The sequence below is a fragment of the Ammospiza nelsoni genome, chromosome 2 (genome assembly GCF_027579445.1).
Source record: "Ammospiza nelsoni isolate bAmmNel1 chromosome 2, bAmmNel1.pri, whole genome shotgun sequence".
In the NCBI taxonomy this organism is placed as follows: Eukaryota; Metazoa; Chordata; class Aves; order Passeriformes; family Passerellidae; genus Ammospiza; species Ammospiza nelsoni.
The window spans coordinates 28,324,800-28,339,449 of record NC_080634.1 but is presented as its reverse complement, the minus strand read 5'-3'; the positions used below and the strand labels follow the sequence as shown (position 1 = coordinate 28,339,449).

General features: G+C 50.7%; 1 protein-coding gene across 2 annotated transcripts in view; it reads right to left on the bottom strand.

Moving 5' to 3' along the window:
• LOC132069797 (uncharacterized) overlaps positions 1-14,650 on the bottom strand; it is a 55,636-nt gene that overhangs the window by 34,349 nt on the left and 6,637 nt on the right. Inside the window, exons 2-3 of one of the 2 annotated variants that reach the window (XM_059466237.1) lie at positions 10,914-11,024; positions 895-1,430 (exon numbers count right to left, since the gene is read on the bottom strand). In XM_059466237.1, the coding sequence (XP_059322220.1) occupies positions 1,011-1,430; positions 10,914-11,024 (531 nt within the window). In that variant the 3' untranslated portion in view covers positions 895-1,010. Of the gene's footprint in view, positions 1-894; positions 1,431-10,913; positions 11,025-14,650 lie in introns of those variants that run through there. The other variant, XM_059466238.1, reaches the window with a different exon arrangement.

Below are 14,650 nucleotides of genomic sequence, written 5' to 3'. Positions count from 1 at the left end.
CTCCAAGACAAGAAAGGACGAGTATGAACCAAGGCAGCTGCCTCTTGGGCTAATGGGGGTCAAGGGTGGGGGGCACAGATGCACATCAGAGCTCAGGCAAAAGGGGAGGGCTGCAAGACATTTGGAAAAGGCAGACTCAAGGCAAAAATCCTCCAATTTTAGAAAAATGCAGGTTGTGCAATTAAGGCAGTTAAGGAGTAACAATGCACCCCTCCCTCAGAGAAAGGGCAGCTGGCCTTGCACGACATAGCTTGGAAATACCTGCTCAGAGCCTTGCTTAAAAATTTGTTCCCTACACACTGGCAACCACATCACACACCAGATGAACTGCCACCTGCATGAGGAGCTTCTGTGCTGTGCCCACAGGTGTGGTGGTGCAGGGAGAGGATGCTGCAACAAGGGCATGTTGAGACTTTCCAAAAAAGTTTGCAAAGGGCAGGAGAACTGTGGCTGCTATGGGCTTTGAAGAGTGCAGAGGACCCTGATGGGCCAAATTACAAGAAGCAGAGAGGTCAGGTGAGAAATCCTGGAAGAGGAAGGACTGGCAAGGTTTCTGGAGACATAGCTGGGAGGAGGGATGGAGCAAGCTGGCTCTTGCTTCTTGCATGGCACGTGCCACACAAGTGGTCAGAGGCACCCTGGAGCACCAGCAGTGCCGGCAGTGTACACATGTGCAGGGAGACAGATGCAGGGGTGGGGAGACAGGAAGAGGCACAGAGGCAGGCACAAGATGAGTCAGCTGTACCAGCTGATGACTAGGGGGGGTCCTGGAAGCTGTCAACATTTCTGTCTCACTTTCTGGAAAATACCCAGCCTCAATGGAAAACTACTGCAGCAGAAGTTACCAGCACAAATCCTGCTTTGAATACTGGGCCAAAACCAACACAGCGGTGCTTGCTTTTCCCAAATTTTAATATGACTCCTTTAGTCCTATATGGAACCAAAGAAACCTTAATGAAGCAGTTGACACGATGGAAGAAAGGGATGCCATCCAGACAACCTGGACAATCTTAAGATCTGGGCGCTTCCAAGGTCAAGTTGTTGCGTCTTATGCCCTTGCGGTCATAAACACTTAATCCAATTTCAATCTCAGCAATCTCTTCTGGGAGATCAGGACAGAAGACTCTAATGTTTTGAGGAGACGCCTGACGCTTCCTTTTTTGCCTGGCCAGCCAGCAGATGACAGCAAGCAGGACCAGGCCAACTGCTGCAGTCCAAAACAGCCACCCAGAAAAGAACCGGCCTTCCTCTGCAATCGTGCTATTCTCAATCTCCTGCAGCAAATGAATCAACTCCTGGTGCAGATGCACCTCACGCTCCAGCATCTGTTTGGCCGTGGCTCTGCTGATGTGCTGATACTTCTTCTGGCCAGGCTGGATCATCTCTCTGGCCATCGAAGCTAGGAGGAGAGAATTTGCTGCAGCCATGGCCTGGAGGAGGAGGGAGGAAAGGGGGCTCATCAGGTCTGCGTGGGAGAGAGAAGGGAGCTGGGGCCACCCAGAACATTCCCAAAGCCTCTTCAGGCACCTGCCATCTCTGGGAGCCCTGAGCCACTCTGCCCCCAGACCCAAGGGTGGCAGTGCTCTGTCCTGAGGGACTCAGCTCTCTCTCTCTGTTTCAGAACCCCCTGGCATCTGCCCTATCCTCCATCCAGCCCAGCTTTCTCCCTGCACGAGCACTCACCAACACCTAAGTCCTACATGGGTGCAGCTGTGGTGGAGCTGAGGCTGCCTACTGATGCTCCTGGTGACTTCTCCCACTGAGGGACATCCTCCATGATGTCACAGCCACCAGAGCCGCATCACCCGGTCACCAAGCCCAGGCTCTGTCCCCACCACCCAGCTCAGCAAGGCCTGGCCACCACACCAAGAGCAAACCCCACCTGCAGATGAGAGCTCCCAGGAATGCTCTTGGCAAAGGGACTCCCCTCCAAAACTGCAATTGAAATGAAAATGGGGACTGCAGGTGGATGTCCCTGGTGGTCTGACTCCAAGTTACCTTGCAAAGAAGAGCTATGAGCCCTTGGGCAGAGACCACTCTACTCCCTCTCATTCTCTTGGCTTCCTTCTGCTGGGGCAGGGCATGTGGATAGCAGTTAATTTAAGAGAAATTTTAAAAAAATCATGGCAGCCACAGCTAAAGGTCTAGCAAGGAATGCCTGCAGCTACCAGTGCTCTCAGGTACAGCAGCAGGAGGGGACATCTTCACTGCCCATGGGAGAAAGCTAAAAAAAACCAAATAAATCTCATTACTTTTCTTTCCTTCAACTACCCATTTAACTACCTGTGCCTTCCGCTTGTTCCTTGCTATCTAATTAGATTTCCTCAGATGACCATGTTTCAGGGCAGAAGGCCGGGGGGGTGTGCAGGTCTCGCAGGCCTTGGCCAGCTGCAGGGAAGCAGCTGGAATGTGTGCCCCCTGTTCTCCCTGTGTCCAGGCTCTGTTCCTGGCTGCTTTGTGATGGAGATGTAACAAAGGGAACGCTGCAATCGCCACAGCAGGTTAGCAGATAAGCAGCCCTCCCTTAATGAGGACATGATATACCTGGCAAGATTGTACCCCTCGTGGGGAACAACAGGCTCTTTCACTGCAGGCCTGGCACAGCCAGGAGCAGCTGAGGGACAGAGGGAACAACAGCTGATAAATCAGCTCAGCAGCACCAGCCATAGCAAGCCCCACATCAGCTGTTGTTGGGAAACCCTGGGATGTCCCACATTGGATTCCACCAACAATCACAGCAGGACAGCAATTTTGAAGGGCTACAGCTTTTCTAAATTTGGCTTTTCCAGGAAGGCAGATGGGCATGGCAGCTCTCCAGCACCAAGGGAAAGCTGCATTTCTGCCGCCAGTATCTGCTGAGGGAAGCCAATCCCGGAGGGAAAAGGGCAGCATTATCACACTGAGAGACCTCTGCTTGCTGCTTGGGAGGTAAAATCCCCACTGAAAGGAGCCAAATTGTTACTGTGTGTATCTAAAGGCACTGAATTATTAAGGAGATCTCTTAAGGCTGCAGGTGAAGTAGAAAGCTTTATGGATGATATTAAATGTAATGGACTTCTAATGGGAAACCACCTGATTGCCACAGAATGTTTCTCAGCTGTGGAGCAAACCCAAGCAGCTGGAGTGAGTGTGGTACAGACCATTATTGCCCCGGGGAATGACTGGTTTAATAGTCCTTTGCAGCATTTTGGAGTGTTACAGTGAGCCTGTGATGGAGAGGTACTCCCTCCCACCCCATCCTCTGAGAATATTCACAATCCAGCCTTTGCTTTTTCTGGATGAGCTCAAAACAGCCTTTCCCTGTCTCACCAGTGCACACTTACATGTGATTAAGGTCATATAAGAGCTGGCTGTTGTTTCCAAGCGTCTTGAATTTGCCAAAATTAGGCTGGACTTGTGGAAACTGCGTTCCCGAGACCTCGGGCCCTCCTTGCTTTGAATAGCAGGCCAAACACAACACAGCAATGCTTGCTGTCCCAAATTTCAATATCACTCTTTTAAAAAGTCTCACATGGAGCCACAAATTACAAAATTCGTTTATGAGAGAGAGGACCCATGAAACACCAATACTTTAGGAAGCAGCAGGGAAATTCCTGTCAATGATCCCAAAGGAGTTAGACAGGGTTCTTCCCAAAAGGTAAGGAGGGTGATAGCCCAGATGAAGTGTCTCTACACCAATGCACACAGCATGGCAAACAAGCAAGAGGAGCTGGAAACCATGGTGCAATTAGAAAACTATTACCTGATTGCTGCCTCAGAAACACAGTGGGATGAGTAGCACAACTGGAACACTGCAATTGAGGGCTATAAGTTTTCCAGAAGAGACAGGATGGGAAGGAGGGAGGGTTCCTGTGCTGTAGGTTAAGGAATGGATGGATTGTGGAAAATTGCCTCCGAGAAACAGCCACAGACAGGGTGAGAACTTGTGGATGAAAATCGAGGATGGGACCAGCAAAGGACAGCTTGTGGGTGGGGTCTGCTCCAGGTACCTGACTGGTTGATAACACTTCTTGCTTCAGCTGCAGAAGCATCACACCCACACATTTTCATCCAGATGGAGGCTTTCAACCATCCAGACATCTCCTGGGAAAGCAGTACAGCTGGCTGAGAGCAATCCAGGAGACTCCTGGAGTGCCTAGAGGACAACCTACTGGTCCAGACATTGGACAAACCTGCCAGAGAAGTGTTGCTGGACCTGGTGCTCACATGTGCTGATGAGCTCATCACAGAAGTTTAGTGGAGGCTGTCCTGACTGTAGCAGCCAGGCCCTGGATGAGTCCATGATCTTGAGGAAGATGGGTCTTGGGGGGAGCAGAGTGAACTTCTGTTAAAAAAATTAGAGGATGAGATCCCCTGGGAAGATGTCCTTAGGGACAGAAGAGCTGACCAGAGCTTTCAGGACACTGTTCTTAGCTCCCCATCCATGTGAGTCAGGAATCAAGCAATGAGTAATTCTTTAGGTGACTTGAGGGGGTAGAAAAGGCCATTACAGCTGACTACTCTGCTGTGACAAAGAAGCCCTTGCTCCAAGACCTCATAATCAAATATAAGACAAACAAGAAAGGTGGAATAACCAGGGTGGAGAGGAAGTCAAGGGCTAGAGGAAAGTGTGATGTGTACCAGAGCTGCAGGGACTGAGGCTTTCTATTCCTAATTAACAGGCTCACTTGTCTTATTTTCTGCTCTGACCACCATATGAGCCTTTTAAATATAGAAGGCTCCTCCCTGGCTATGTACACAGCCAGCCAGGCACCACCATCCCTCTCAGCTACATGGCCACAGGTCACATTTTCAGAACCACTTGATGGGTGGATTAATGGCTGCCTTTTTATTGCCAGCTCTCCAGCTTTCAGGGTGGGGTGGAGGTGGGAAGGAGAAAAATAACTAATAAAAAAACCCCATATGTGAAGTTTTGAAGTGTCATGAAGGTGGATAAAAAAAAAGCTGATATTTTATTTTAAAATTAATCTGTAGGGGGTTTATTTGCTGCTTAGTATGAAAAATGTGAGGCTTGTAGGCTCATTTTTCACACTTTCCCCCACACACAGCCCAGGCCTGGAAAGTTACTTTATTATTTTTAAATGAAAATATGGAGCTTTACTGGAATAACTAGTAACTGTGGGTGTTCTTCAGTGCTGCCCAGTGCAGCCACCCACACAGAAAAATCAAGGTTTCTATTACATTTAAGGAGAAGAGCAGGGTCTCTTGCCCTCTCTTTCAGGCTTTGAGAGGTAATATTTCTAGGAAAACCCTAGAAATTATTTACCATAATTGATACCGGTTTTATGTACTAAACAGCTGAAATTGAAGGGTTTAGGGTTGTTTTGTCTTTTTATTACTATCAAGAGGGAAACTGCTCAGATTTAAATGCTGTGCTGTATGCAATGCAAATCAAACCCCAGCAGGATGCAGAAGGAGGTCTGGGTGCAGAGTAAGGGGAAGTCAGCAAGTGGCATGCACAGAGCCTGGGCTCAGAAGGGGGCTAGGAAATGAATCCCCACGCCTGGCTGTCTCCATCGCCTGTGGAACTGCGGCGGAGCAGCGCTTCGGTCAGAAATCTCCTGCCCAAATCTCCTGCCCAAGCCGGCGTTTCTCACAGTGGAAATCCAACCCCTCCGAAGGCCAGGGCGGGATTGTTTTAACCTCTTGGGCAGAGCCAAGTCTCCAGCCGCGCTGCAACAGGCAGCACGCCGCTCTGATGCTGTTCCTGCTGCGGCACAGCTCCAGCCCTGCTCCTGCTCCTGCTCCTGCTCCTGCCCTGCTCCTGCTCCAGCCCTGCTCCTGCTCCAGCCCCTGCTCCTGCTCCTGCCCTGCTCCTGCTCCTGCTCCAGCCCTGCTCCAGCTCCTGCTCCTGCCCTGCTCCTGCTCCTGCTCCAGCCCTGCTCCAGCTCCTGCTCCTGCCCTGCTCCTGCTCCTGCTCCTGCTCCTGCTCCTGCTCCTGCTCCTGCTCCTGCTCCTGCCCTGCTCCTGCTCCTGCTCCAGCCCTGCTCCAGCTCCTGCTCCTGCTCCTGCTCCAGCCCTGCTCCTGCTCCTGCTCCAGCCCTGCTCCTGCTCCTGCTCCTGCTCCTGCTCCAGCCAGCCCGCAGCCGGCCAGAGGGATTTGACTGCAGCAGTGCTCCTGCTGCCAATGGGCCCGAGATGCCTGCTGAACTTTGCATGCAGCTGCTCTGCCCACAGTGATTCAGCCTCACCCTGGCTGCCCAGTGCTGCCTGTTTTCTTCAGAAAACCAGGGTGATGTGAGTCATCTGGTCACACCAGGGCTCGCCACATCTGGCTCAGCTGCAGGACCATCCTCAGCCCTCTGGCTGCAATGGGCCGTGCTTATCGTCTGTGGTCCTCAGGGCTGCAGCCAAAAGCACCTGTCCATGACATGGGGACACATAGAATCATAGAATGGTTCAGGCTGGAAGGCACCCTGGAGGTCATCTTATCCCTGCCATGGCCAAGGACACCTTCCACACCTCCCACTAGTTTACTCAAAATCCTGTCCAGCCTTGAACATTTCCAGGGATGGAGCATCCACAATTTTTCTGGGCAACCTGTTCCAATGGCCCACCACCATCAGAGTGAAGAATTTCTTCTAATATCTAATCTCAACCTACCCTGCTTCAGTTCGAAGCCCTTCCCCCTTGTCCTATCGCTAGGTGCCCTTGCAAATAGTTCTCTTCCTCTTTCCTGTAGGCTCCCTTTAGGTACTGGAAATCTGCCTCATGGGGCAGAAGACACATGTCTTCTGACCAGGGGCACGCTGTCAAGCTCACAAGAGGTCCTGTCCAGAGCAGGGGAGCATGATTTTTGGTGTGACTCCTGTCTGGGAGGCACATGGAGGGGCCAGGCCCCCTTGGCATCCTATTTCCCACATCCCATGCCCTTACACACTGGGCAGGGGTGGCTGCTGCGCTACGAGGGTGCACAGGAGGAGACCTGGGGCCAGCCCTTTCCAGCTGCACCCAGGCGCTGCTGCAGGTTTGGGGATGGTGGCAGGGAGGGAGAGTGCTGACAGGGCACAGGTGCTGTCCCCAGGGCTGAGCCAAGCTGTGCTGAGTGCCAGGAAGGTGTCACACCTACAGGTCTATGCTCTTTGTGCCCTGGCTGCCTGTCCCAGGAAGCGCTGTCTTGAAAAACCACATAACCCGGGGTAGGGCTGACTTGCTGACACAGGGCATGCCCTTGCCCAGCAATTAATTGGGATGCAAATAGTATTTGCATGATAACTACTCTGCCTAAATAACACCATGTGTGGTATGGAGTGTGAGTGCTTTTCCTCTACTCTGAAATAACTTAATCTAGAGACAAGCTTTTTGAGATGCATGAAGCTCAGAGCAGATCCAAGGTACTGCCTACAGTTTCCACACAGCATCATCCTGACTTTCTTGTGCTGCTATGTGTGACCAGGGGAGCCATGAGGTGCCTCACATCATAGCAGGAGGGTACAATCATCATGCTAAGCAATTAAAGGACACCCCCATCCCCCCACACCAGCTACCCACGTGCCTGGACTTTCCTTCAGGCTGGCACAGCACCCACTGCCTTCCTGAGCTGGCATCTCAGCGGGTGGGAAGGAATTTGGACCCAGTGGATCTGATTGCCAGCACTGTTAAGGAGGCAGCTGCAGTCTTCACAGGCTGAAAGTCTGGCTTTAGGACCAGCCACTGCATCCCAAGTGCCTGGCTGCATCTGGACCCCATGCTGCCTGAGGGCACCTCGATGCCAGTAAGGGAGGCTGCTGTGCCCCAGCAGCCTGGAGTCTGCACCGTGGTCTGGTGCAGCAGCAGGCAGTGAGTGGTCTCAGCTCATCTATGGCTTTAAAACCCTTCCAGAGAGAAGGAGCATGAGGGAGCTGCGTAGCTGTGTAAAGGGCTGATGAGAAATATTTAAATATTTCAGTTCCCAGTGTAATTTGAGTAATTTGGAATGGAAAGTTTCCATTACCCAATAAATCTAGTGCATTCATTTAAAAGGAAAAAAAAAAAAAAAGAAAATTGACAACTTTTGGTGTTGGCTTGGGGAACATAACAGTGCAGCAGAGTCACAGACAAGCACCACCCACCAGCAGGTACATAATGTTCTTGGCCCACGCTAAGGCCAAGGAGGGATACAGGGTAGGCATGGAGCAGTGGGCACATTTGCTGCCCAGGGAAGGCCTGCTCAGTCATGCTGGCATAGATAATGCAGAGAAAAAGTTAGGCTTGGATCAGAGCAGGTGAAAACAAAAACCCCAAACCTGTGCACCTTCAGATGAAATTAAATTGCATGAAAAACTTTTTAGGAAAACTTATAAGGAGATGCCCATGTGCGAAGCAATGCTCTGCACTACCTGACTGTGAGAACAAACTCTGTCCAGGGATCAGACATGGTCACCCCTGGCTTCTGCCTAGGAAGGACAAGTACCTACTGCCTTGCAGGGATGGCTCTGGGGCTGAACTCTCCCAAATCCAGGAGCCCCGTGCTTACATTGGCTTGGAGGATGAGCTCTCCCTGCCTCAGCTCCTCCTGCCACGGCCCACCAGTGGCGCTTGTTCCTGAGGCGTGCTTCACAGAGAGCCACGCTCCCCACATCAGGATTTGGGGGGAGGGAGGAGGCTTATATGTGCCCGGATTGCTGTTGTCAAGCAGCCCTCGGCCACCTCGATGGCTTCAGAGGGGGGACCCGGGCCGGGAGCGGGCGGTGCCGGCTGGCGGGGCTGCACTGCACTCCAGCGGCCGCCGAGCTCCCTCCCGGGAGCAGAATGCCTGGTGGCGAAAGGCATCCCTCGGGCTCCCCCTACACCCTCAGACCGTCCTCACTGCGACAGCTCCCAGCCCTCCCCAGCGCTCTCTGTCTCAAGGACGATTTTAGTATTACAGCAACTCTGGTGCCTCCCGTTATCCTGCTTCCCCTCGCTCCCAGTCTTCCTGCAGCAACAGTGCAGGCAGAGGAGAAGCTCGCACAAGGACTGTGGCACAGGGTTGGGGAGCTGGGGGCTGCTTGCAGCAGAGACAGGAACACACGAGTAAAATGAGTAAACAGAGCAGCACCTTCTTCCCTAACACACCAAAGAGGCACGGAGCACAAGGGAGAACACAACCAAGGCAGCCTGGAGCCTCCGAGCCCCTTCTCCCTAGAGCTCACAGCTCTTCCAGGGGAAGAAGCAGGGGGATGGCACTGTGACACTCCAGAAGGGACCACCTGGCATGTGCTGGATGTAGGGCATGAGCTGCGCCCTCTCCAGCTCGCACACACCAGACCCTACAAGCTCAGGAGCAGGGAAGTCTCGAGATCTCTCGCTGCTCAGAGTCACCCCGAGAAAAGTTGGAAAGTCTCTTTTCCCAGCCCGGTGGTCGAAGAAGGAGTCAGGGCTCTTCAGTTCTCGGTCTCAAGGTTGTTTATTGTATCTTATCTATAAAATTCTTTCTCCTGTCCTGCCAGGATGTGCTCAGCAAGACAGTCCAAGGCACTCTGCCTGCCCCCGGGGTGGTGTTATGTCTTTATACTAAAAACTATGTGTACAATATTTACAGTAACTTTCCAATACCTATCACCTATGTTAGACAGTGAGCTTCTACTCTAAACCAATCTGAAAGTGCCAACATCACAGCAGAAGATGGAGGCCAAGAAGAAGAAGGAGAAAGGCTGGACACACCCAGATTCCTCCATCTTGCCCCCTGAACTCCCATTCTAAAAACCCCAAAATCTACTTTTTCACCTTGTGATAAATTCACTATCATTCTACTTAAACTGTCATGGCTTGCACATCTTCATCTAAGGTTGGTAACTTGCTCCATGGGTCATAATCAAAACCACAGGCATTTTTGGGCTCTGCCAGGGTCTCTGAGCCCCCTGGCAGGGGCCTTGGCTGCTCAGGACAGCCAGAGGGATGTCCTGGGTTCTGACAGGAAGGAGAGCAAGAAGGGCCCTCCCTGGAAGGCTGTGAACAGAGCTAGAAGCTGAGCTCCCACCTTCACCCTGATTGGCACCAGAGCACCCAGCTGCCAGCAGCAGGGCCAGAGTGATGCCCTGCCCCTGTTGGGGACAAAATAAATGCCCTCTGCACCTGGGGGTGCAGCTGCAGTGCAGAAACTGTTCCCAAATACAGCTGGAGTTTTTGTGGAGCTGCGGCACAGACAACCCATGGCAGGGCTCCCACCTGAGCTGGCTGGGTCAGGCAGCAGAAAGGAGGGTGGAGCAGTGTTGCCTCCCTGCAGCAAGATAGTGCAATAGCAGACAGCACCCACTCACAGCCCGCCTTGTGTTTCTGGGCAGACACTGACAGTAGTCCAGATACTCATACAGCTTCCTGCCCGAGCCAGAGGAACAGAATTACTGCAAATACTGCTATTTTGGGCACTCTGAGGAATACAACCTTGCCAGTCAGTCCTGCCCTGTTGCAGGGACCATTTTTGAAACAGAGGCCAAGGCAGTGGCATAAAAAATGGTCTCCTCGTGACAAATCCTGCATTTACAATTGTAAATAATATTTACCTCCAAGGCACAAAAAATGTGCAGAGGGAGCACTGCAACTTGGCAAGAGATGTCTCTATAATCACCAAGAAAGATTTAAACAAGCAAACAAACAGAAAGGAAACCATACCATTAATGACATGAAATATCAACAAAGGGAAAAACAACACACCCTCACTAGCAGAAGCAACTTTTTCACCTACAGAGCAGCCAGGCAGCCACAAATTACTTTCCCAGCTCAGTACAGGCCAGAAGGCTGGGAGAGCTGGGTCCAGATCTGTGTACCACCCTCTGCTGCATCACTTTGGACAAGTCACAGGCCATCCTTTTGTCCTATGCACCAATACAAGGAAGGAGAAGCCTGGAATATGCAGCACCACAATCACACCTCCCTCCCTCTTTCCCAAAATGGTGCACAGTTCTACCTGTGCCAAATGTCGTACTTGGAAGGAAAAACTTCAGATCTCTCACCTTAAAAATCCTGCTAAATCCAGCTGAAGTTTTACCCAGCTCTTCCAGGTTCTCAGGACAGGCTGATGTGGGTTCATGTCTTGCCCAGGCCAGGGAGAGGGTCTGAAGATACTTTTGAGGACGTTGTAGGGATGCATTGAAGGAAGAAAAAGAGGGAGTCCTGATGATTTTAATGGTCATCTTTCAAAGCTCTACCATGTGTCTGTCTTACAAAGGTATCAAATGAGACCCCAGCACCTGCACTTCATTTTACCAGGTTTTTCCAGCTTGTAAGAGCAGACCACTGGAAAAAAATCAATAATAACTAAGCTTGAACTGCAGCCTCTAATAAAATGAGGTTTAGATCGAACTGTTGTCCAGTGTACATAGGTAGGAACCATTGTGTTGTTCCCACACAGCTCTGCTGTCAGCATTACAAGAAGCTTGCTGGGCTGACATTGGTGCTTCTCCCTGCTAACCTAGACTTGGGCACATATTACAGTTTCCTTTTATTATTGGTCACAGATCAGATCAGTCTCTGTGTGAATTAAAGGATACCCCTGCTCACACCCACGAGTTTTGTGTGAAATTTCAGCCAAGGTTTAGCACAGCAAGTTTGTGGACACCTGAGCTATGCTTGAAGTGCCCTGGATAAAACAGAAATGAGCATTAGGGCTCTCCTAGACTGCCTTAGGCTGTATTTCAACAACTACTGAGTATTGCCAAGACTTCTATTTGTTTTCTAATATGTTCCCTGTTTAGAAAAACACCCCAAGCCCCCAGTGCCCTCCTGTTCACTAACCAGGTGCTACACAGAGCTCTGGAAACAAGCACTGGGTTTGGATGCTAGCATGTTTTTAATAAATTACATATATTTTGGATGTAAACAGTGACTATTCATTGAAATGTCATTTTCTATTCTCTTGTTTTGACTGTGGGTTGAAGATTCAAAGAGATTAAATTTTAGAACACCAAAAGTAGCCTTTGCTGTAGTTTCCTAAGCAAAAGGGGTATGTTAAGTACTGGAACACAAATAGGGAGATGGTCCTCCACTTTGAACAGAAGAGCTTTCCTCTTGTTAAATCCTAGCAGGTGAGAGCAACCAGCTGCTACAGCCTCTTTGTGCTGGGATTGCAATAAGGGGCTTTGCCCAGGTTGCATGATGAGGCTGCTGCCACCTCCAAATCCCAGCCATCCCCACATCCTGACCTCTATCACATCCCAACCTCCATCAGTCCAGTTTGCCATGTGGCTATTTCACATGTAGCAGGAAGAACAGTGATCATCTTAGGTTTTTGATCATGTTTTGAGGTTTCTTTAACAGCCCTTGAAGTATTCCATTTTGCCAGAGGTACATGGTACCCATGTTTTCAGGTGTTCCCTTGCTATAGGACCCAAATCCATGTGTATCACGTGGTTTGACTTTGTCAGCTCTGATGTCTCACCATCCTGCTCCAGATTCCCCTCTCTCAGTGCCTGGAGGAACCTCACTGAAAACACTTCCAAATCAGTTCTTATCTTACAGCAGCTCCAAGAGGCACAATAAGGACCAGGGCCTTCCAGCATGGGGCTCGAGCAGGATTTCTGCATTTAGGAGCCTTGAGCACAAGGACAGTGCCTGAGCACAGGCTGCCTTGGCTGGCAGAGTCACCAGGGTGACAGGAGGACAACATTTGACCAGTCTGCTCCTCTGGGCAGCTTCTTTTGCACTGTACTTACCGAGGCAGCTGCCTTCAGTTCCAGCTGGAGGCACAGAGCTTGGGCTCTGCCCCAAACTGATGGTGCCCATGCACCTCTGGAGAGTGATGAAGGAAAGCACAGCCCAGGTCTGGCTCGATTTGTGCATACATTGTAGAATATCTGTTGTATGCATATTGCATATGATCATCACAACTTATTAAAAATCTTCATCAAGACTCGAGGTGCCATTGCTGGAAGCAGCCTTTGTCATCATCAGGGATGCTTTTGGGATTGTGTGGAGCCAGAGGGGGAGCAGCAGCAGCTTCTGGGGGCACACAGCTGCTGCCATCCTGTACAACACTGTCTCAAGCTGCCACTACACCCAAGGTGGGCTTGGCCAGTCAGGGTAGGATTTCTGCCCCTGCCCCACTCCCACCATGGCTGTAGGCTGAGCAGAAATCCTCCAAGTGTTGTCAAAAGGCTCTGCCTCCTGAGCAGCTTCCCTGGCTCCTCATGGGTCCAGGCACTTGTCCAAAGTCACCATGCTGTGCAGAAGTCCCGGGAACAGCCCAGGGCTATGTCTGGCTCAGAGGAAGCAGAGAGAGTCACTCCACCCTGCTGCAAGGCTGAGGGGTGCTTTCCCTCTGTGTGAGTGCCCTTCTGCAGCCTCTGTCAGGCTCCAGGAGGGGAGACAGTCTGCTGCAGTCTTTTTTTGGTTGTTAATATTGGTGTGAGTTGCCCGAAGCCATACACCGAGCATCTGGCACTGCCATGCCCTGAATGCTGCCACTTCATCATCCTAAACTGGGGATGTCATTAGTGATCTGCATGGCTGTGGCACTGCAAGGAGTGCTCATCCATCTGCTCCTCCCCAAGTAACTCCTTTTCACTCCAGGAGTTCTCTTGGGTGGCTGGAAAGGTTCTGTTGTCTTTCCAGCTGTTCAGATCAGCATCTCCTTTGTTACTCTGAGGTTTCGCTAAGGGTTTGCATTGTGCTAAGTTTCAGAAAGCTCAAAGAAACCAAAGATCTTTGTATGCCAGGCTCCTGCCCTAAAGTACTTAAGTCTCCAGGGACTAGAGGGCAGACAAAAGAGAAGAAAGTGCAATATCAGAGCAACAGATCAAGCCAGTGAGAGAATATATTATTCATTAAGTAGATCTCAGAACAAGTAACAGAGGGAGTGCAGGAACAGAACTTACAATTGTCTTAGGTACAGTTATAAAAAATTTATACACCCATTTTTATCTCCTCTTTTTTAACATCTGTTTACTTCATTTGGGATAGGACTAGGCCTAGCCACCATTTTTGAAAATGAGTGTATTTATATGTTCCCACTGTTTTCACTGTTCATGATAGGGTGGGGTGTACATGTGATCATGTGAGTAGATAATGTCCACAGAGAGAGCTGCAGAGGTCTGAGTTTGATTCTAAAGCTAGTGGTAGCTGGAGTCTTTCCTGAGACTTGTCTATTAAATGGGCTCACAACAGAGACTGAGCTGCTCTGACCTGTGGTCATGTCTGTCTGGTGGCACAGATGCCAGAAATGCATCTGTATGCTGCCTTTCTCAACATGCCAACTTTACTCTATGCTACTTCTAATGCCAGCCAAACCAGTTCAGAGGTGATCACAAGGAGACCTCCTAGATGTATATTCTCACTGTGGGGCTCCTGCTGACTTTTGGAGGGTGTCTCCTGTCCCCAGATTGCTGGAGGACTCATTGGATGCTGTGCTAAATGCACTGGAACAGAAAGGATCCAGGGAACAGCTGTTCAAGTCAAGGACCTGGGCCTCCAGCACAGAGATGATGATAACTAAGTGGCCATTGCCCAGGGCAAGCCCCTCCCAGAAGTACCACACTTCAGTGCACCTGCAGCTTTGGCTTCTGGCATCCTTTACACCTGCTGAGCTTTCCTTTCCCGTGCAAGCCCCCTCTTCAGGCCCTCATTTGGGAATAGAGGGAAGCAGTGAGGGGCTGGTGGCTGCAGAGCTACTCCCTATTTCAAAGTGGGTGCTAAAACCTTTCTGCTCAAAACTGAGCAGGGACACAGACAAAACAAATACCCTCAGCTGGAGCCT